At 41.7% G+C, this 24400-nt stretch overlaps 3 protein-coding genes across 6 annotated transcripts in view; 2 read left to right on the top strand and 1 right to left on the bottom strand.

Moving 5' to 3' along the window:
- Rpl12-ps2 (ribosomal protein L12, pseudogene 2) overlaps positions 1-24400 on the top strand; it is an 852478-nt gene that overhangs the window by 553050 nt on the left and 275028 nt on the right. The window lies entirely within an intron of this gene.
- On the top strand, positions 10893-16729 carry Pfn2 (profilin 2). Its single transcript, NM_030873.2, has 3 exons — positions 10893-11154; positions 13111-13303; positions 15100-16729. The coding sequence occupies exons 1-3, from the start codon at positions 11023-11025 to the stop codon at positions 15195-15197; spliced, it is 423 nt and encodes a 140-aa protein (NP_110500.2). The 5' UTR covers positions 10893-11022; the 3' UTR covers positions 15198-16729.
- Positions 22309-24400, bottom strand: part of Rnf13 (ring finger protein 13) — a 134995-nt gene continuing 132903 nt past the window's right edge. For 3 of the 4 annotated variants that reach the window (XM_063282535.1, XM_039103124.2, XM_039103125.2), the window contains 2 exons: positions 24126-24206; positions 22309-23661 (listed from right to left, as the gene is read on the bottom strand). In XM_063282535.1, coding sequence (XP_063138605.1) covers positions 23300-23661; positions 24126-24206 — 443 coding nt within the window. In that variant the 3' untranslated portion in view covers positions 22309-23299. The remainder of the gene's footprint in view (positions 23662-24125; positions 24207-24400) is intronic. The other variant, NM_001109444.2, reaches the window with a different exon arrangement.

Raw genomic sequence — 24400 nt, 5'->3', positions numbered from 1 at the left:
TAGGCTTCATCCCAGGCATGCAGGGATGGTTTAATATACGGAAAACCATCAACGTGATCCATTATATAAACAAACTGAAAGAACAGAACCACATGATCATTTCATTAGATGCTGAGAAAGCATTTGACAAAATTCAACACCCCTTCATGATAAAAGTCCTGGAAAGAATAGGAATTCAAGGCCCATACCTAAACATAGTAAAAGCCATATACAGCAAACCAGTTGCTAACATTAAACTAAATGGAGAGAAACTTGAAGCAATCCCACTAAAATCAGGGACTAGACAAGGCTGCCCACTCTCTCCCTACTTATTCAATATAGTTCTTGAAGTTCTAGCCAGAGCAATCAGACAACAAAAGGAGATCAAGGGGATACAGGTCGGAAAAGAAGAGGTCAAAATATCACTATTTGCAGACGACATGATAGTATATTTAAGTGATCCCAAAAGTTCCACCAGAGAACTACTAAAGCTGAGAAACAACTTCAGCAAAGTGGCTGGGTATAAAATTAACTCAAATAAATCAGTTGCCTTCCTCTATACAAAAGAGAAACAAGCCGAGAAAGAAATTAGGGAAACGACACCCTTCATAATAGACCCAAATAATATAAAGTACCTCGGTGTGACTTTAACCAAGCAAGTAAAAGATCTGTACAATAAGAACTTCAAGACACTGAGGAAAGAAATTGAAGAAGACCTCAGAAGATGGAAAGATCTCCCATGCTCATGGATTGGCAGGATTAATATAGTAAAAATGGCCATTTTACCAAAAGCAATCTACAGATTCAATGCAATCCCCATCAAAATACCAATCCAATTCTTCAAAGAGTTAGACAGAACAATTTGCAAATTCATCTGGAATAACAAAAAACCCAGGATAGCTAAAGCTATCCTCAACAATAAAAGGACTTCAGGGGGAATCACTATCCCTGAACTCAAGCAGTATTACAGAGCAATAGTGATAAAAACTGCATGGTATTGGTACAGAGACAGACAGATAGACCAATGGAATAGAATTGAAGACCCAGAAATGAACCCACACACCTATGGTCACTTGATTTTTGACAAAGGAGCCAAAACCATCCAATGGAAAAAAGATAGCATTTTCAGCAAATGGTGCTGGTTGAACTGGAGGGCAACATGTAGAAGAATGCAGATCGATCCATGCTTCTCACCCTGTACAAAGCTTAAGTCCAAGTGGATCAAGGACCTCCACATCAAACCAGACACACTCAAACTAATAGAAGAAAAACTAGGGAAGCATCTGGAACACATGGGCACTGGAAAAAATTTCCTGAACAAAACACCAATGGCTTATGCTCTAAGATCAAGAATCGACAAATGGGATCTCATAAAACTGCAAAGCTTCTGTAAGGCAAAGGACACTGTGGTTAGGACAAAACGGCAACCAACAGATTGGGAAAAGATCTTTACCAATCCTACAACAGATAGAGGCCTTATATCCAAAATATACAAAGAACTCAAGAAGTTAGACCGCAGGGAAACAAATAACCCTATTAAAAAATGGGGTTCAGAGCTAAACAAAGAATTCACAGCTGAGGAATGCCGAATGGCTGAGAAACACCTAAAGAAATGTTCAACATCTTTAGTCATAAGGGAAATGCAAATCAAAACAACCCTGAGATTTCACCTCACACCAGTGAGAATGGCTAAGATCAAAAACTCAGGTGACAGCAGATGCTGGCGAGGATGTGGAGAAAGAGGAACACTCCTCCATTGTTGGTGGGATTGCAGACTGGTAAAACCATTCTGGAAATCAGTCTGGAGGTTCCTCAGAAAATTGGACATTGAACTGCCTGAGGATCCAGCTATACCTCTCTTGGGCATATACCCAAAAGATGCCCCAACATATAAAAAAGACACGTGCTCCACTATGTTCATTGCAGCCTTATTTATAATAGCCAGAAGCTGGAAAGAACCCAGATGCCCTTCAACAGAGGAATGGATACAGAAAATGTGGTACATCTACACAATGGAATATTACTCAGCTATCAAAAACAACGAGTTTATGAAATTCGTAGGCAAATGGTTGGAACTGGAAAATATCATCCTGAGTGAGCTAACCCAATCACGGAAAGACATACATGGTATGCACTCATTGATAAGTGGCTATTAGCCCAAATGCTTGAATTACCCTAGATCCCTAGAACAAACGAAACTCAAGACGGATGATCAAAATGTGAATGCTTCACTCCTTCTTTAAATGAGGAAAAAGAATACCCTTGGCAGGGAACGGAGAGGCAAAGATTAAAACAGAGACTGAAGGAACACCCATTCAGAACCTGCCCCACATGTGGCCCATACATATACAGCCACCCAATTAGACAAGATGGATGAAGCAAAGAAGTGCAGACCGACAGGAGCCGGATGTAGATCGCTCCTGAGAGACACAGCCAGAATACAGCAAATACAGAGGCGAATGCCAGCAGCAAACCACTGAACTGAGAATAGGTCCCCCGTTGAAGGAATCAGAGAAAGAACTGGAAGAGCTTGAAGGGGCTCGAGACCCCATATGTACAACAATGTCAAGCAACCAGAGCTTCCAGGGACTAAGCCACTACCTAAAGACTATACATGGACTGACTCTGGACTCTGACCCCATAGGCAGCAATGAATATCCTAGTAAGAGCACCAGTGGAAGGGGAAGCCCTGGGTCCTGCTAAGACTGAACCCCCAGTGAACTAGACTGGTGGGGGGAGGGCGGCAATGTGGGGAGGGTTGGGAGGGGATCACCCATAAGGAAGGAGAGGGGGGAGGGGGATGTTTGCCCAGAAACCGGGAAAGGGAATAACACTCGAAATGTATATAAGAAATACTCAAGTTAATAAAAAAAAATTAAAAAAAAAAGTGACCCAGAAAAAAAAAAATGGGATGCAGAGCTAAACAAATTCTCAGCTGAGGAATACCCAATGGCTGACAAGCGCCTAAAGAAATGTTCAACATTCTTAGTCATCAGGGAAATGCAAATCAAAATAACCCTGAGATTCCACCTCACACCAGTGAGAATGGCTAAGATCAAAAACACAGGTGACAGCAGATACTGGCTAGGATGTGGAGAAAGAGGAACACTCCTCCATTGTTGGTGGGATTGCAGAATGGTACAACCACTCTGGAAATCAGTCTAAAGGTTCCTCAGAAAACTGGACATTGCACTACCTGAGGACCCAGCTATACCTCTCCTGGGCATATACCCAAAAGATGCTCCAACATACAACAAAGACACATGCTCCACTATGTTCATAGCAGCCTTATTTATAATAATCAGAAGCTGGAAAGAACCTAGATACCCTTCAACAGACAAATCGATTCAGAAAATGTGGTACATCTACACAATGGAGTACTACTCAGATATCAAAAACAATGACTTTATGAAATTCATAGGCAAAGGAATGGAACTAGAAAGTATCATCCTGAGTGAGGTAACCCAATCACAGAAAAACACACATGGCATGCACTCATTGATAAGTGGCTATTAGCCCAAAAGCTTGAATTACCCAAGATGCAATCCAAAGACCACATGAAGCTCAAGAAAAGGATGACCAAAATGTAGATGCTTCACTCCTTCTTAAAAGGGGGAACAAAAATATCCATAGGAAAGGATATGGAGGCAAAGTTTAGAGCAGAGACTGAAGGAACGGCCATTCAGAGCCTGCCCCACATTTATACACACACACACACACACACACACACACACACATATATATCCACCAAAACTAGATAACACTGATGAAGATAAGAAGTGTATGCTGATAGGAACCGGACATAGATCTCTCCTGAGAGACACAACCAGAGTATCAGAGCATGTCAAACACAGAGAACACCAGCAACAAACCACTGAACTGAGCATGGGACACCCTGTTGGAGGAATTAGAGGAAGGACTGAAAGAGCTGAAGGGTTTTGCAACCCCATAAGAACAACAATGCCAACCAACCAGCGGTCTCAGGGACTAAACCACTACCCAAATGGACTGACCCATACATGGACTGACCCTGGGCTCCAACTGCATAGGATGGTCTTGGGCACCAAAGGAAGGAGAAGCCCTTGGCTCTGTTAACGTTGGACCCCCGGGCAGGGGAAAGTGGGGGGAGTGGTACAGGGGGTTGTGGGTGGGGGAGAGTTGTGGACAGGGAGGGAGCACCCTTATGGGGGGAGGGAGAGGGGATAGGGGACTTATGGACAGAAAACCAGGAAAGGGAATAACATTTGAAATGCAAATAAAGAAATAGATCCAATAAAAAAAAAAAGAAATCAGAAACAAAACCTTCAAAATCCCCCATCTATCAAATAAATAGAAAGAAATTTCTCAGAGACAATCAGAGCAGCAGCCTGCGTGTAAGCAGGAATTATGGGGCTGCTCTGAGTACAAGTGTCAGCAGCCATGACAGAGGAGTCAAACTAGGAACATTTGTTTTGAAGCACAGTGAAAGGTATGGTGCCACACTTCTATAATCTGCACATTTGTATAAGCAAGAAAGGCTTCCAATCAAAGACAACCCAGCATTACATAGTAAGACTCTGTTTCAAAAAACTAAGGGCTGGTATGGGGCTCACAGGCACAATACTTGCCCAGCAGGTAAAAGGGCTTGGGTTCAATTCCCAATACCACAAAGCAATAAAAACATGAAGAAAAATGAACTCAGAAGCAAGCAAGACCAGTATACACAGTTCTTTAGAGATAGGAATTACCAGCAGATACAAAGTATACAATAACTAGGCAATAGATGTCTAAAGAAGTGATCCAGGTAACCACACATGACAAGCAAGGACAGGACCACCAGCAATCATCTGAGAGTTAATGTCTCACAGTGAAATGTAATTTCAAAAATAAAGGTTCAAAAAAGGCTTAACAGAGGAGACAATTGAGCATTAATATGGAAGTGTATGTCACTTGACCTTTTTCTCTTACTGCTTTTAATGTTCTTTCTTTGTTTTGTGCGTTTGGTATTTTGACTATTATGTGACAGGAGGAGTTTCTCTTCTGGTCCAATCTATTTGGAGTTCTGTAGGCTTCTTGTATGTCTATGGGCATCTCTTTCTTTAGGTTAGGGAAGTTTTCTTCTATGATTTTGTTGAAGATATTTACTGGTCCTTTGAGCTGGGAGTTTTCACTCTCTTCTATACCTGTTATCCTTAGGTTTGATCTTCTCATTGAGTCCTGGATTTCCTGTGTTTTGGGCTAGGAGCTTTTTGCCTTTTACATTATCTTTGACAGTTGAGTCATGTTTTCTATGGTATCTTCTGCCCCTGAGATTCTCTCTTCTATCTCTTGTATTCTGCTGGAATGTGTAGCTAAACGAATTAACCAGAATGCAGTACTGAAAGGAAAGGTAAAGAAACTCTAGAGAAAGTGTCAGCCTTTCCTTAATAGATAGTCTGTTTTGACGGGAATGAAGATGATATAAAGACATTTTCACAAAAATAAAAACATAAAATTTACCAAATACTGACATTAAGATATAACTAAAGAAAAATGACCTGGGATGTGACAAGGAACAGTAAGTAAATAGCAAAGATGTATGTACAAAGATACAGGTCTGTCTCAACAGACCACAGAATGACCAGACTTCAAATGCTGTAAGGTTCCTGGACTGTGCAAAGAGATTCTTTACAATATTATTTAAAGTTCTATTATGTTAAACATACAAGGCAAAAATCTTCAGAGTAACATTAAATGGATAAATTGATCATATAAATTTCAGATGAAAAATTTTAAATACCAATTTATACCTTTACACCTTTCTTATTTTTCTTTTTTGTTTTCATTTGTTTTTGTTTTGTTTTGTTTTTCAAGACAGGGTCTCTCTGTCTCAAGAACAGCTCTGGCTGTCCTGGAACTTGACAACTCAGGCTGGCCTCCAGCACAGAGATCCACCTGTGTCCACCACTGGAGTTCTGGAATTCAAGGCTTACACCACCACCATCCAGCTTCAAACACACGTCTTCAAATGAAGTGGCGAGGGGGATGTGTGGCACTAACAGAAGTGTTCACACATATTCAAATATATGCCAGTTATTACAATGAATATAAATGGAATAAATGTGTTAATTAATGGATATGCATCATATTGGATGAAGTCACAAAATTCTTTGTGAAATTTATGGGACACATCTAAATTGTAGAGATAGAGAAAGATTAAAAACAAGCTGAGCTAGAAAGGTTTGGTTTTGTTATTTCCAACACATATTTCACATGTTTTGAGGTTTGATTCACAAAATATACTGTTCTTCTAATACTTTTACTTGGGATGTAGAAGGTAGGATTAGGAGTTTGGAGTCATTGTGAAGTTGGTTAAATATCAAGTCAGAGGCTAGCCTGAGCTACAAGAGACCATGTATCAAAAATCAATGGCATGAAGGTAAAGTAGAGCAAAGATATAGTAGGTGAAAGCTGAGAGAGCTGAGATATTTATCTTAATATTTATAAAGCAGATCTTAAGACAAAGTACTACAAGGGTTAAAGAAGACAATTAATGACAGGCTAAATTTTAAAATTTCCTAATTATTATATTACTTTTATAATTAACTTACTTCCCCTAAAATGAAATATGTGGGTGAAGAATTTAGATGATGTCGTTACATTTAATTCTGACCTTTTTGTACTTGGGTAATTAAAGTCTATGTTTTAGTGTCTATTAAACTATTTATCAGGTTGTATATAACCATTATGGCATTTCTTTGGTTGGCGAAATTATAAATTTATGGACTTACATATTTTACATTATTTAGGCACCAAACGACTTCTAAATCAAAGTTGTTCTACATGAAAGAATTTTGGGATAAGGCACAGAGTCTAGGCACGTGACTTACTAGCTGTTACCCACACACCATTCTGAATACATGCACTAGCAGCAGAGCCACAAGTCTGCAGACTGCTGCCCTGTCACTACTACTCTGAAGAAAAGAGGGGAAGGTACAAGCCAGTGGTTCTTTTTCTTGTACTGATACTCCTCTGAGTGTAACCTGTATTGTCCCTAAACCCCAATATTCTACCTCTACTGAAACTTTTGGACAGGCGAGATAAGCAATAGCTACCTGACCTGGAAGAGAGCACTGTATACACTGTACTGGCTCAGTGCTATGGAGGTTGGGACTAAGGAAAACAAGCACAGGACAACTCTCTCACAGCACTGACACCACAGCCAGGAATGGCCTCTCTTAGTATACAAGCTACAATTCAAGCTGGAGCTAACAGGATATCACTTTCCTAGCTATTTAAAATTTACTTTAGAAACAGCAGAAAAATAATGCCATGTGGAAAAAGTAAAACAGTAATTAAAACTCATTGTTACAGTTTTGAAAATATGAGGAAGTGGCAGGCTCTAAACTCTTATGTTTTTTTACACTTGATTTTGGTAAAAGAGAGAAAACTGTGATACAATTAATTTTTTTGCTTTTTGCAACATATGTTCTTTTTAATCTGTAGATTAGGATTTACAAAATATGCAATTCTTCTAATACTTTCAATGTTTCAAGCCAACCATAAAAGAATGTGAATGAAATAATAAACTACAGAAATAATACCTTAAAAACACCAGAGTGTGGGTGACACTGAAGTCCTTGTGCTTGCAGGTAGGCACTAGGGGGAACCAGGAATGCTAAGGACCCAGGGACACCCCTTCAAAGGGAGGGTGTATATATAACCTGTTTTCTGCCGAAGGTTGAGAGCAGGCATAGTTAATACCCTAGTGACCTTTGCTATCCGTGTGGCCAAGACCACACCAAATCCTCTCCCAGACTCGTATCATGAGTTTGTCAATCTATATAACACCTTTTTATGGAAGATGTCACAAGTACTTTACAAAGAGTTTTGATGTAGTTATGTCTCAAGCTTTATTGTGCACATGAAAATGAGTTAGGAGAAATTTCACCTGTTGTAACTACACCTAAAATAAACTACTCCGGAATAGACTCTCAAAATTTGAACCAACACCAGCTACTGAGTTATGTCAAACAGAGTTACCTTCCTGCCTCCAGGGAATCACTACCTCAAGTGGCCACCACCCCTACCACAGTCCTACAAAAAACATAGTTTCTATAATTCTGCAAATTAGTATCTTTTCTATTATCTTATTCAATGTTTAAATTTACTGGATTATAGAATGCATAAAGGAGATGAATTCTAAACATTATCATTTTATAAATTTTCACAAAATAAGCATATCTATTTCATTGGCTGTCATCAGGTAACAGGTTTCACTGTGTAGCCCTGGCTAACCAATAACACTATATGTAGACATGGCCTGTACTGGCTGGTTTTGTGTGTCAACTTGACACAAGCTGGAGTTATCACACAGAGACTCCCTTAAAGAAATGCCTCCATGAGATCCAGCTGTAGGGCATTTTCTCAATTAGTGATCAAGGGTAGGGGGGCCAATTGTGGGTGGTGCCATCCCTGGGCTGGTGGTCTTGGGTTCTATAAGAAAGCTGAGCAAGCCAGGGGAAGCAAGCCAGTAAGTAACATCTCTCCATGGCCTCTGCATCAGCTCCTGCTTCCTGATCTGCTTGAGTTCCAGTCCTGACTTCCTTTGGTGATGAACAGCAATGTGGAAGTGTAAGCTGAATAAACCTTTTCCTCCCCAACTTGCTTCTTGGTTATGATGTTTGTACAGGAATAGAAACCCTAAGACATAACCTCAAATTTAAGAGTTCCTCCTGATCCTGCCTTTCTAGAGCTGGGATTAAAGATATGTGACACCACACCCTGCCCCATCTTTAATTGCTTAAAAAAGATTTATTTTGTGTATCTTGGTATCTTACTTGCATGCATATATATGTATACTACCTGCATGCTTGGTGCCACAGATCCCCTGGAACTGGAGTTACAGTTGTGAGCTGCCACGTGGGTGCTGATAATTGAACCTGGTACCTGTAGAGGAGTATCCAGTCCTAACCTCTGAACCATTTCTCCCCCCATCTTTAGTTTTTAAGGTGATAATAAAAGTTAAGAAGTAAGAATTAAAATGGTTGTGGCAAAAAAGGCAGAATAAGAAATAGGAAAGAGTGAGGGAGATTAAATCAGGTGAGGACACAATGGCAGAAGTGGATGGATTCCTTTATAAGGAGAATTCTCTATCTTCCAAACATGAGGACAAATAATCTCTACTTGACAGTTGACTACTCTGTTGTTGGTCCTACTCGAGGTGGCTTGAATGAGAATGGCCCCCAAAGGCTCATATATTTGAATGGATAGTCATCAGGGAGTGACACTACTTGGGAAGGATTAGTAGGTGTGGCCTTGTTGGAGGAAGTGTGGTACTGTGGGTGGGCTTTGAGGTTTCCAAAGTCCAATTCAAAACCAGTGATGCTCTCTTCCTGCTACTTTGGGATCCAGACATAGAACTCTCAGCTATTTCTCCATATCATGCCAGACTGCATACTTCCAGGCATGATGAGAATGGACTAAACCTCTGGAACTGTAAGCCAGGCCCCAATTAAATGCTTTCTTTTATAAGAGTTGCTGTGGTCACAGTGTCTCTTCATAGCGATCAGAACTCTAAGACATTATTTTTTTTAAAGCCCAATAAATAAATAATAAATAAAAGTTCAGTGATGCTATTATAAAATTGTCAGTGTGCTCCACAACTTTAAACTTGATGATAGTTTGCAATCTACTGGAGCTTTCTTTCCCTTAATAAGCAGGTCGGGTTTGTCACCTCAAACTGGTCATCGTTGGGGAACATCTGATGCTGAGTCTAGACCCAGCACATAAAGTTAATAAAGATGTAGGAGAATGTTCGGAGACTCTTAAACCATTTCCCACCCTGTCATATACAAGTCTTCCTCGGATGTAGATTCTGAATTATTTTCACCATTTAGTACAGTGGGTCTCAACCTGTGGGCCTCAAACCCTTTGGGGGCACATATCAGATATTTACATTATGATTCATAACTAGCAAATTTACAGTTATGAAATAGCAACAAAATAATTTATGGTTGGGGGGTTAGCACAACATAGGTAACTGTGTTAAGGGGTCACGCTCAGCATTAGGAAGTTTGAGAACCACTGGTCTAGTTCAATGAATCTTTTCTAGCTCGACTATTCTTTGTATTTCGTGGATGTATTTAACGCACAGTAACTTTTCCAGTTACCAAGTACGCATAGGGTCTGGTTTTTTTGTTTTGCTTTGCTTTGCTTTTTTTAGTTAGAATTTCTGGACCGTTGAGCCCCATGTGTGATTAGCAGCACTGCGTTCAGGGCAAAAGCTCCACTGAACCTGGAGTTCCTCGTACTCAAAGGAGGCAACAAAGAGCTGCGCTGCTCCGTTGCCACTGCTCTGATTTCAGGAGCGTGCGAGGCGCAGCTGGCCAAGGTCTTTCAAGAGACACCTCCCCAAGTGTGGGCAACCCGCACTGGCCGCTCCCACTACAAAGAGTAAACCCTCGTCTGCATCCCGTCACCAGGGCAACCCTGCCACCCGACACCGGTGCTGTCAATAAATACCGCGTCCAGGGCTGGCACTTGAGGAGTGAGCACCGCGGCCGCCGTGCACCCAGAGCTCTGGCACCCTACGGCGCCCACTCAAGCTGCCTCGCCTCATAGCCTGCGGTGAAGCCTCCGCCGCCGCGCCCCAGCCCTGCTCCCGCTCGCCTGCCGCACGTGTGGGCCGTGATTGTCCCCGGCGGTATCCCTCCGCGCCCCCGCCTCAGCTCTCCCGCCCTCCCCGGGACCCTCGCCGGCTGCGCTGCGGAAGGATCGCACGCACGCGCGTACACGTCCCGCTGGCCGCGGAGAGCCGAGGGAGCTGCGGTGTGAGTCGGCCGTCGCCAGCCCCGCTGCAAGCGTCGCTCAGCCGCTGGCCCCTGAGCCCCGCGGCCGCGGCCGCCCGGCGCTCCCCGCTGCGGGTCCTGTCCCCGCCCGCCGCAGTTCCCCGGAGAGGGGCGGTCGGTGCCTGCGCAGAGCCGCCTCCTCCCCGCCCCCGCCCCGCCTCCACCGCCGCCGCCGCCGCCGCTGCTGCTGCGCCTCTGCTCCTGCCGTCCCCGCTGCAGTGCGAAGGGCTCGAAGATGGCCGGTTGGCAGAGCTACGTGGATAACCTGATGTGCGATGGCTGCTGCCAGGAGGCCGCCATTGTCGGCTACTGCGACGCCAAATACGTCTGGGCAGCCACGGCCGGGGGCGTCTTCCAGAGCATCACGGTGAGGCCCGGGGGCGCCGAGCCGGCAGGTGTGCGGCGGGCCTGAGGAAGGGGACGCCCGCCCGCGAGGAAGGGGATGAGGCCGGGGCTGAAGGATAGGGTACCGCCGGCTGAGGAAGGGCATGCAGCCGGGGGGGCCCCCGTGCCAGCCGCTGAGCCTGGGGATGCTGCCCGAGGCCGCGCGGGGGCGGGGCGGCCGGACTCTTCGCCCCGGCGGCGCCCCGGCTTGCGGCTGCCAGGGTGGAGGAGGGGACGTCACCCCGGGAGGCCCCTCAGCGTTCGGGGAGCCCGGCGGGCTGCAGTGCAGGTCCCCGGGTGTGGGCGGGAGGTCCTAGGCAGCAGGCTGGCCCTGGCTCGGCAGTGTGCGCGGGATGTGGGTGGCGGCGGTGGCCGGGTCCCGGGAATTAATGGAGTGACTTTGCGTAGGCTTGCGGGTGTCCAGGCCTCCTAGGCTGGAGAGAAAGGTACGCGGACCACGTAGGTGGAATCGTGAATCTACTTCAGCTGTGGCTCTATAGTTTTTTTTTTCCTCCAAGATGGCGAACTGCCATTGATTTCTCTTCTCCACCTATAGAGATTCATCGATATACTGTTATCCCCAGTTACGCAACATAGCTCTAAAAAGGGGATGGTTTAAGGGTGATTTAAAAAAAAAATCTGGGGAGTCGCTGGGGGGGGGTGACACTTCTCAAGTCACTCCCTCTTTAGTGATGGTAGTAAAAGAACTAATACCGATATCTGCTTCACGTTGTCTCATCTTCATGTGACTTGATGGCATTTGACTCGGTTGCCACACGTTTGGAGTATATTCGTCAATCAGCCTCCAGCACTGCTTATTGTTATGCTCGTTTCTATGCAATGCTCTTCTTTAAAATTTTGGCACCAGTATCAAGTACAAGACCATTCCCTTAATTTCTTAGTTCCACACTCCCACTCCCTTCCCATCACCTAGGAAAAATCAAGTCCCATATCACAGGTGCTCAGCATTTTACTACTTAACATGGTTTAATATATCAGTGTGGATTCAGTCCATGATAGGAGTGCTTTAAGATCTCCTGTCCCCATGTGAGAGATCACAATTCCTACAGCGAATTGACATTTGGTGATTTAACTTTTTTTTTCTGCAGTCTTGCCTTTGTGTGTGAGTTCCCGCTGTCTGGCTTAAGAAGATTGCGGGAGTATGCTTGGAAATGGCTGGGGCCTGCTATGACTCTGCAGTTCTGATGGGGGCGACGCCTTCCTTCTTATTCATGGAATGTTAGAATGAACGTATTCTCTTTTCTATTCTGCCGGCTAACTCACTTTCCTTACCAATGCCCCTCCATTTTCTCTCTGATTTTACTATTGGTTACTGCAGTGCTGTAGACAGACTCCACACTGCATTTGTCCAGAAGGAAAAGCTGATTATTGAATGGAAGGGCAAGGCAAGTTGGAGAGAAAAAAGTGGCTAGAAAAATAGGAGGGAAAAACGAACTTGGAAATGCCCCACAGTGATGGAGGTGGTGTTTGAGGCTCACACTGCCAGGGATATTTCAATCTGCTCGAAACAGAGAAGTGAGCAGGTTTATCTGGGTAGACTTTCACTCAACTTTAACTTTGATGCAACATGACTAATGTGGCTGAATGTGACAGACAAGCTTTTGTAAGAGCTTATAGCTGAATCTTTACAATTACATAAGCACCTTCAAGTAGCACCTGACTTGATATAGTTTATAAATAACTCAATTTCAGTTTGTAGCCGGTGTCAACTGCCAACTGTTTAGGGAGACTCTTTGTACCGTTGCTATACTCTGGCTTTTAGTTAGCAGACCTCACTGCAAAAGCAAACTAATGTGTAAATCATGTAACCGTGTAATGATAAAAACAAGAACAATCAAGATATTTACATCAGCACACAGTTTGTTGTATCAAATTCTGATTAACTGTAATTTTTTTCTTCTTTGTTTTGGGTGGCCAGCCAGCAGAAATAGATGTGATTATAGGAAAAGACCGGGAAGGTTTCTTTACCAATGGTTTGACTCTTGGAGGAAAGAAGTGCTCTGTGATCAGAGATAGCCTATACGTTGACTCGGACTGCACAATGGACATCCGGACAAAGAGTCAAGGTGGGGAGCCAACATACAACGTTGCTGTTGGCAGAGCTGGGAGAGGTAAGCAAGCTGGTTTTTTGTGCCTGAAAGTTGCATGCCACGTTAGAACTTGGGTTTCTTTAATGGTTTAAGTAAAGATTCGTTCCTAGAGACTCTTAAGGGGGTTTGTGAGCTGCTCAGCACTGAAGGCTGGCACTGCTACCATCTCGTCTGTTTCAGAGTGGTGCGTACGCGCCTCACTCCTCCCCCTGACTGCTGTAAACTGCCACAGCTTTAGTAATCTTAACAATGGAAAGTTGCCTCTTAAGCCGTCATGTTAGGATGCTGGGGTATATGTGGTTGTTAAACTGTTCTGGTCACTTAGTTATTTTTGTGTCTAATTAGTCTTGTAGAGCTCTCCTTTAATGTTTCCTTAGATTTGAAATCCGTTCCCTGCTCATCATAAAAAGGAAACAATCACATTGTTTTATTTTTCTGCCAGGAACATTTCGGAAGAAGAGAGAAATAATCTAGAGTTTTAGAGTACATGTCCCATTTATTAAAATACTTCCAAAGAATGAGATTTTAATTTGAAAAGTAGGAAACTACATGCAGTTTATATACTTGGCCCACAAACTCTGGTACCAGTTTCTAGACTTGGTAATAAAAATTCTGATCTCAATATGGCGTAAAAAATTTAATATTTCATAGAGAACCTTTGAGATTGAAATTTACACTGGCATCTCACTGACAAATACATTTATGCATTAACTTGTATAACTGCATCATTTGGCAAAGTTAGCACACAACAGTTCTGCAGTGTGAGCCTAGTGAGTTATAATTTAATGCTGTGGGTGTCTGAGGTGTGATTTGTTTCATAAACAAATCACATAAAACAAGATAACTTTAAAACATACAAATCTTAAGTTTTAGCTGTGTCCAGATATATAAGATGCTAAGCTTGGGAAAATAAATGCATCAGCTGAAGGGCTGGAGAGATTGCTTAGTGCATAACAGCCATGACTGAGTTCTCTTCCCAGCACCCACACAGCAGCTCACAATTGTGTAGCTACAGTCCAGGGCTCTGATGCCCTCTTCTGACCTCCAAGGACACGAGACACATGTAGTATATACGTATGTATGACAAACACACATATGCATTTAAAAAAAATCAACACTTGAAGCCAAATGAAATGAAACTTTTTTTTACCATAAAACACTGCTGACATCTAGTGGCAGTGAGTATATTTGGCACACAGCTGTACATAAAGTTGAGTTCAGTACAATACAAATTCGGTGCTAGAAGTAGTAAACAAGTTTGATGATTTTTAGACTGGAAACAATTAGCAAAGGGAAGTATCAATATAAGACAAATACCACTGATGCAGAGTTTTTTGACTGACAGTATCATTTCTGTCTAAATTTGGTTTTCATTTTCCTCTGGAAGTAATAGACATGTTAACTTATTTACAGTAACACATGTGAGACAATAGCTCGTATTTATCATGCATGCTGCATTTGAGGAGAATTTATAAATGAAAAATATCAAGTTGTTAAAGTATATTTTGAGAGACAAATAGTGTGGTGTCAGCCAGAATATTTCTCCCTGTGACGCAAGGTAAATGATCGCCTTCCTTCTCGCTCTCACGCAGAGCCTTTATGGGACTCAGCTGCTGTACAGTGGGCTTCCCTGCATACATCTCACAGTGTGCTGGTTTACTAGCCTGAAGGATCTCCATTCTGGAGACATAATGGTTTTGAGTGTTAAACAGTTATGGAAAACTAACTTAATGTTAACTTATTAATTTATCTGCTTAAACTTATGTGATTTCTTGATTAACACTTCTTTTGAAACACTTTTCTCCTTTTTCTTTCAGTCTTGGTCTTTGTAATGGGAAAAGAAGGGGTCCATGGAGGCGGATTGAATAAGAAGGCATACTCAATGGCAAAATACTTGAGAGACTCTGGGTTCTAGCTGCTAGGCAGACTGTTAAGTATTAGGGGAAAATTGCTCTTAAATTTTCCTAGCTGTAAGCTTAAGTCTTAATTCTGGAAATTTTATTAGCAATGCAGGGTGATGGGATATGAACCTGTGTCTCCTTTGTATCCCTCTGTTGGTGGGGAAAGGTGTCTGTCTTTCTTCCCCTTCCCCTTAAATAATTCTGTTCATTTTTGTTTTGTTTCCTTGTGTACTCCAGCATTGGTTATAGTTATGGGAAAGGAAGGTGTCCACACAGGCACAATTAACAAGAAAACATATGAACTCGCTTTATACCTGAAGAGGTCTGATGTATAAGCAGCCTCTCCCATCTACCTACCTATCAACTGTCTTCATCACCACCCTAATTATGGTCATAATGCTACCAGATTGTAGATGGTAGCTAGTTTTTCCTTCCTTATTTTCTACTGTCATGATTCCCAAGGGTCATTTGTATGTTAGCCACTGTGTGCCCAACCCTTATCTGGCATCGTGATCGCAGCACAATAATGATTTGCATGATATCTTGAGATTGGGGGAAGGGGGCATGCCAAGTCGGGCATCACTTCGTCTTAGCAATTAGTGGAATACTGATTACTAAAATAAGTTAATATTAAGCAAGGTGCCGGTGTACAATCTCTAATTTGATCAGTGTTTTCTCAGCACTTTGAGCATTTACTTAGCTCATTTAGTCTTCCTTTTGTAGCGCATGGTTGGGAGGAAAAAGTGCATGCATCTGTACTTCACACCTTTCTCATCCCCTCCCTTCGAACATGAGGCGTTTGGTTTGCTTCCATTCTCTTTGTGTAGTGCCTGGTTTATTTAACCTAATCAATACCTCCTCGCTGAGCTGTGAGAGTCGCAGTGATTTACTTTGATACAGTGATTGCACTTGGGACACACTGTTTGTAGTGTCAATAGCACGTGATGAGTGCAGCTGTGGAGAGAAAGGCACTTCCTCCCATGACCTTACTACAGTAACCATACCGATCAAATTCCCAGGGACATTCGATCATTGCAGTAGCTCAGACTTCTTGTCTTTTCTTTGCACACCAGCTGTACTCTTGAGTAAAATTGTAAAAGGCTGCCATTATGGATATTAGGTAACCCAACATAACCATCTGGAGTGTGTCCAGTTTATTTTTCATAGGACCAATTTTTATTTGCAGCTTAGGTTTTTATATGAAGTTGCATTATTGTGGACTTGGCTGTCTTGTGATGTATTTTTTTCATATGTATCCTGTGCCATACTATTGTTAAAATGAACTGTTGCTATTGTGAGATGGAATTTCTTTCGAATGGCACTACTTTAGGGACATTCTAGTATTTGCTTCTATTGTTTGGGCATTGTGGATAATGTACAGATTTAAAAACAAATCTTGTTGCTGATTTGTCCATTTCTTTCCCTGCACTTTGTTACATCTGGGATACAGTCTAACTCATCTGATTTAATATGCATTTAAAAAAATGCCATAACTATTAAACACCTTGTTTACAGACAGATGAAATAAATTTATTCCAACCAAATACTCTATTGGACTCCTGTTTTTATTATGAATTATACATTTTTGGTTATGTTGTTATTGTTGATTTGGAGGGTGGGGCGGGAGGTATTTGCTGTGTAGTCCTTGTTGGCCTTAAACTCAAAATACTCCTGCCTAAGCCTTTGTAGGCAGCTGTAGCTGACAAGGGACTGTGAGGAAAAGGCCGGCTTACCTGCAAGCATGTAAAAGCACCTACAAATTTCTTTTCACTAAGCTTTGGTCTACTAGATGTGGCTTTTGTGCCTTCATTCTATGATCATCCTGACTTAACGTGAAGACAGCTAACCTGCTAGGGCATACATGTCATATTGGCCTCTTGATGCAAACTCTATATCTACTCTTATATCTATAAGCACTAAGAGGCTCCAGTAGCAAGAAGAGATTCTGTGCACTCCATTATGGAGGGTTCTTCTGGACTGAAGGGTCAGTGACTGTAGATTGCAGTCATGCTGGCAGCCTGATGTCAGCCAGTGAGCCTCGTAAAAGGCCAGAGCCATTCCTCAGTCAGCATTCAGGAAAATCTCATACTTCTACATTTTCTGGTTTTCAGAGTAATGTGTTGACCACAGCTAAATGTTTAGATGCTAGAGTCTCTTACATAAATAATTTAGGTTCAAGACTATGAGACAAACCATTATTCCAAATTATCAAGCAGAAACATAGCAGTAGGTACTCAGGTTATTCTAAGTGAAGGTGGGAGCTGGTAACAGTGACCATGAACTCCAGGGTACTACTGCCTTAGAGGTGGAGAATCCATAGACCAGGACATGACTGTTTAGAAATAACCAGTGTAGTTCATATCAGTTGACCTGCATACTACCACTACCCTTGAAAAGGATTGGGTTAGGGAACAGGAATTAATCTTCTCTGTACTTAAAATATACTGCACATAACAAATTTTTCAAGGTGTTAGGCAGTAATTATGAGTTAAATTTACATATAAGATGTAAAATATTTAGAAGATAGAAATCTGGGTCTACTTTCATGTGTTAAGATACCCTTGACTTTACAAAACAATTAAAGCCTGTTATCCTTGTCAAGAATAAAGCTGGATAAATGAAAATTTAGTGATAAGGTGATGGTTTGAGGTTTTTGAGTAATTATTCCCACATGAATTGTAAAACAAATCCCTTAACGAATACCTGGAAATTGCAATATATGTTGAACATGTGATAGAGGATGATTATCACAATGAAATAGTAGAAGGTTGTCACTGGTTCCTGCTCACAATTTCAAAATAAATTTACTTAGGGAAATGTATGTGGGGTGGTGGTGTGTGTGTGTACCGCCTATTATGTACTTAGTTCTGAGAATTTAGCATAAGCAAATGGAGCTATATGAATTTGTATATCAAAACGCCCATCACACTGAACAATAATCAAACGTCAACACATCAGGTTGAGTATGTCCCCTAAACAGAATAGTTATAAAAGAATGACAAGGTCTGGACAATGTAGCAAGATGGACATGCTACATCGTGTGTGTGTTTATGTGTGTAATTATATATAAATATATTTTGCAGAGATCCATAGCCAAAAACTAGGCAGAACCAGGGGAAGCCTACAGGAGGAGGATGTGGGGCTATAGGAGCCAGAGGGGTCTAGGACACCACTAGAACACAGCCCACAAAACCAACTAAGCAGAGCTCATAGGGGCTTACAGAGTGTGAACAACAGTCAGACCCTGTATGGGTCTGAACTAGGTCCTCTGTATTTTACGGTTTGTAGAGGTGGATGTTCTTATGGATATTCAGTGGAAGAAGGGACTGTCTCTGACTCTAGCCTGCTCTTGGGACCCTTTTCCTCCCAGCCAGCCCAGAAGAAGACATTGGATCACATTGCTGATGGTTGTGAGCATCCATGTGGTTGATGGGACTTGAACTCAGGACCTCTGAAAGAGCAGTCAGTGCTCTGCTGAGCCATCTCTCCAGCCCCAAAACCTAATTTAAAATTCTAAGGGCTTGAATATTTAAGCTGTTCCTCAATATGTGAACTTAGGCTAACTGTGACACTTCATGTTGTCAGTTAACAAAGGCAGAAGGATTGCATTATGTGTGCAGTTCTCCACAAGGAGACCAAAGCTCTGGGTAGTTACTGTCCAGTCGTAGTTCAAAGGGATTACCAGAAAATCAGTGGGCTCGCCTTCCTTAATGTATCACTGTTAGTGTCTGTCAAGCTCCCAGCAGCTGGTGTGCACGAGGAGTTGTGGATGGTTTATCCTGTCCAGGCTGAACATCAACAAATCCTGTCACCTTTGTCACTGACATACTCTTCATTGTTTTAAGACCTGGAAGTACTTTAATCTTGAAACCAGATAGCCTCTGTGTAAATTTTTTCTATCCCATTTATTCATTTTGAACTGGTGGTTTGAATTCTATCAATCAGTTTTCAGACTGCCAGAAATATATTTTGTATATAAATTTGTACATTAAGAACAATTCTCTTTTTAACTAAGATTTTGAAACTAAGTTCATTTTTTCATAGTAAAACTTACTCTGAGACAAGGTCTCATATGTAGTCTTGCCTGGTAGCCTGCCTCTATCTCCCAGTGCTGGGATTAAAGAAGTGGCATGCCCAGATAGCTTTCTGTATTGCAGCTTATTAGTGTCTGATGTGAGGCATGCTGTTCAAGAAAGAAACTGCCTGGTTCTGCAAACTCCGCGTCAAGAGTCCATGGCTCAGGAGACTGTAGGGGAGATCACACCACTGAAGAAAATTATACCTCTTCCAATGCCAGTATTCCCTCAGGGAGGCATGTGGCTTCAGGGGCCCTCTCCCCAATCCATCATAAACTGTGGCTGGGCCAGTCCTGTGCAGATGAACCACAGCTGCAGGGAGTTCATGAATGACAGCTATGCCATGTGTAGGAGTCCTCTGTTTGCTTTGATTTCTCCCATTCTCTGGCTTTTAGGCACCCTCTTTCCAAACTCTCTTCCAGGATGTTCTCTGAGCCATGACGGAAGTGATCCTGGCTGCTCTGCTTAGAACTGAGCACACCACGGTCATGTATTCTCAACATTTTGGCATTGATGGATTTCTGTTAACCTCTGTCCTCTGCTCTCAAGTTTCTCGGGTGAAGGCTAGGCACCACCAATATATAGATATAAACATGAGTATTTGTAAGCCAATTTAACATGAAGATTTAGTAAAACAGTAGTAGGATGTATATAAGGCCTTTGATCTCTCCAGCCATGGACTCTTAACTAGGTTTACAGAACCAGGCACAATTTCCTTCTTGTACAGCAGGCCTCAAACTGTTGGTATCCCCATAGTAGTCGGCACGATTTCCTAAGGGGAGACACCTTCCCTAGCAAGTCATTATGACAGCTCTTGGGTGTTAGCCGAGTAGCAGCATTAATGACTTTCCTTACTCAGTAGTCTGGCACCGTGAAGGAATCTTCCAGCTCTGCTCCAGCCTCACTCCTTTCGTGACCAGAGAATGTGATGTCTCCAGCAAAAGCCTTAATCAGGTTCAAGTGGGCAACCAAGGTCAGTATCGGTGACCTTGAACTGAATTGTTTGAATTCCTTCCCCCTCGCCACCATTCAACAATTCATAGGAAGTATCCCATACCTTTATTCCATGGCTTTGGGGAGGAACATTACCTATCCATAGAGGATACCTGTGACCAATCTTTTTTTGTTGTTCCAATAAGTTTATAAAACACGTAAGCACGTAGGTTTCCTATAGATCCTTAGTGTTGATTATCCTTTCCTCCTCCACACCTGCCACCCTATTCCCCCATCCCCTCCTCTTGTGCAGACCTTCCTATCCCTAGTATCCCCCACCTTTTAACTATAATGCCCCCTGTGTTCAATCCTAAAACACACACACACACACACACACACACACACACACACACACACCCCTTCCACATGCATTCCTTGCTTTCTGGCCTTTACCAGCACTTAATGTTAAACACACTGCTGTATGGGAGGACATACAGTGTGTGTCTTTCTTGACCGTGGGTTAACTCAGTATGCTATTTCCCAGATCCATCTTCCATTTTTTCCTGAAACTTTAGTGAATTTATTCTTTACCTTTACCATTGGATAGAATCCCATTGTATATATATGTACATTTTCATTATCTATTCTTCATTCACCGACATTTAAGCTGTTCCATTTCCTGTATATTGTGAATAGAGCTGCAATAAACATGGAGGTCCACGTACCTCTGCTGTAGGGTATGGAACCCTCTGGGTATGTGTCCAGCTGGGTCATACAGCACTGTCCTGCTTTTTGGTTTTCGAGATACACTGATGCCCATAGTGGTTGCTCAGTTTACATTCCCACAGGCAGTGAACACGTTTTCCTTCTCCGCAGTACTTTCAGCATTTGCAATCATTTGCTCTTGACAACAGCCATTCAGGCTTGAATAAGATGTTGAACACTTAAAGTATTTATTACATATTTTTGTTTCTTCTTTTGAGAACTCTGTTCAGTTCCCTAGATCATTATTTAATCAGGTTGTTTCCATTTTTGATTTTAAGCTCCATATATTTATATATACATCAAAATGATATCAGATGTCTGGCAAAGATTTTTCTTCCATTCTATAGGCTGCCTTTTCACTTATTAACATTTTCCTTTGTTGGCCTTATTCCCTGAGCATCTGGAGTCCTACGCAGAAAGTCCTTACTTATTCCTATATCTATATCCTTTAGTAGTTCAGAATTGCAGTTCTAACAAACACTCAAGACTCTGCTATATTTGGAATTGGTTTTTGTGCAAAGTAAGAGATAAGGTTTAAGTTTTATTCTTCTGTATATGAATACCCAGTTTTCTCAGCCCCATTTGTTGAAGATGCTGTCCTTTCTCCAATGTGTATTTGTAACATCTTTGTTATAAATCAAGTGGCTGTAAGCTCAGAGCTTACAGGGTTCTCTGTTTGGTTTGTTCATCTATGTATATTTGTGTCAGTACCATGTTGCTTTCATTACTATAGTAAATAATGTTTAAAAAGAAACAGAAAGATCTGGCGGTGCTAGTACAGGTCTTTAATCCCAGCACTCAGGAGGCAGAGGCAGAAAGATCTCTTGAGTTTGAGGTTGGCCTAACTCAGAGTGAGTTCCAGGTCAGCCAGGGCTATGCAGAGAAACCTTGGCTCAAGAAACCAAAGGAAACCAAAGGAAACTAACCAAACAAACAAACAAATAACAAAGAAACAAACAGTATAAAATTTTTAAAGAGAAACAATTAAAAATTGAATTTTCTTTTCCTAGTGTTATGTTTCTCTTAAAATACACCACTTTAAAAAGATAATGAAATGCTCATACACCTGATATACTTATTATATTACATGATTTTATTCAATTTTCCATGTCACTAGATGAATCTACTGTAAAGAATTTATCACAATTTACAACAAAATACCCTAGTTTACATTATTGAAGAGATAGGAGATGATTTTGGCTACAGTGTTAATTTTGGTGGAAAAGCCTAACTGTTTGTAATGCGTAAGTAACCTTGTATCAATCCTAAGGTGATGAATGACCTTTATCATTTTCCTTTATAGCACCCTGCATATAAGGCAAGCGTGATAAAAGTTCATCAGAACAAATACTTTGTGGCTTTTAAAGTGGAAAACATTTATTAACATTGAAGCTCTCATCATACAAGGCCATATAAAAAGTCTTAGCATTCTGATTATATAAGTATATTTTCTACATAGTTACAGTGTTATATAATTTCGCTTTTCATAATACATTGCCTCAATACATTAGGTCTATTAAACAAAAGCACTTATTTTCAAATCCAATACTTGAACAATTTCCTCTGCACATGGTTCAGCAGGGCTAGTTAGCATAAGATGCTCTTTATGAAGAGGTATGAGATCTCAGTATTAACAGGTGCTGAAATTTAGTTTTTTGATGCAGCATTTTTTAATCACAACACAAAAGTATACTGAAATATGGAAAGTGAGGTCCAGAGACATTCCTGTGGAATCAAACTCATAACACTATAGTGGTTTTGAAAACCTTAAAACAAAGCACTTGAAGTCAACAAACACTAGACCTTTCCTATGAGGAAAAACTACTCGGGAATAGAAAGGAAGGTGACATCTTTTAGTTTCTCTGTGGTACTGTGAAGGGAAATAAACTGCTGTTGCCACGCATTCATCATGACACCGAGGGACTGTCAGAAGGGACATGTGCCAACCCAACAGCACGAGGCAACTTTATGAAAGGGAGAGTTGTTTAGCTCATGCTAGATGACCTTGGCAGACCTCGTGTGTAAGAGGACATCTGCATACTGTGATCTAGGGCTTCGTTTCAAGCTACACTGAGGATTTGTAAGTGTCCTGGCTACATCTCGTCATCCCCAGAGCTAAAGTGATGCCTGAGTTACAGCACCAGTCTGTTACTGGTTAGTAGAGTGGCTGGATACCACTGGACATAAGTATCAGAGATCAAATAGCCTGGTTCAGGACTTGATTACACTAGAAAACTGAAAAGTAAGTTATTTCTATAGAAACTTCTAAAGGGAGCAAAAAAATGAAATCATATACCTAAATAAACATTTTAAGGGAAATAAACCAACCACCTGAAAGTCAGTCACACAGTATTTGCTATGTTGTAATCCGGCTCACCATTAGGCTGCAGCTGGACCACAACACTGTGGTCAGTAATTTCATTGTCTGCATCACTGCTGTCGGTCTCTTCATTGTCGTCGTCCTCGTAGTCTGAAGACTCTGTCATGTGATGTGAGTGGGATTCTGATAGAGACCCAAATGACTGGGTCCTGGCAGAAGCTGAGGGTGGAAGTAAAGGGGTGTGCTCTGACACTTGGTTCTCCTCCTGACTGCTGTCTGTGTCAGAGTCCGAGTCACCTTGGGAAGGGACAACCTTTTGTTTGCAGACTGGACAGGTCTTTTTGGTTTTAGTTAGCCAGGGATCTACACACTTGCAATGATAAGCTGTTGAAGCAAAATACACATCTTCAGTACAACAGTTCTATTAAGAGCACTTAGTTTCAAATACAACGCTTGATTCAGTTCAGCAGGGCATAAGATGCTCTTTATGAAGAAGTACATGACCTCAGTATTAACAGGTGCTGAAATTTGGTATTTTATGCAATATTTTCTTCTTATCACAACACAAAAGGATGACACTGACACATAGAAACTAAGATCCATCGATATTTCTCTTGAGTTAAGCAAGTATGCATCACACTAGAGTATGAAGAGACTATTACATTTAATTTCTTGCTATGTTTATTTAGTGTAGTGATCTGTTCACATTGTATGTGCATATTAGAAGTTAGTGCATTTATATAGAATCACACCTATCCTTTATTGTGGCATTGCTCTCCCTTCTCCCTTTATACAGAACTCAAAATCGAATTATATGCAAACTCAAAGCACTGTGTGCGTACTCGTACCATGGGAACAGGGAAGGATCCTGAGCTTATCTCCATCTTCATATTCCTCCAAGCAAATAGCACACACGTCGTACTCATCTCCTGTAACAGAAACGTAAATAAAAATGTCACAGAGCCATCAAAACTTTACAGACTTTTATTGTAAATGTTTGTTGATTCTCTCTAAATGATGCCTTTGTTTTTTTAATCTAGTTCAAAGAGCTACTTCAAGTTCAGGAACCTGAAGTTTTAAGTAATTAGCCTTTTACTCAACTCAGGCAATTAAAATTAGTTGT

This window comes from Rattus norvegicus, chromosome 2 (genome assembly GCF_036323735.1).
Source record: "Rattus norvegicus strain BN/NHsdMcwi chromosome 2, GRCr8, whole genome shotgun sequence".
Lineage (NCBI taxonomy): Eukaryota > Metazoa > Chordata > Mammalia > Rodentia > Muridae > Rattus > Rattus norvegicus.
This window is presented reverse-complemented; position numbering and strand designations above follow the sequence as displayed.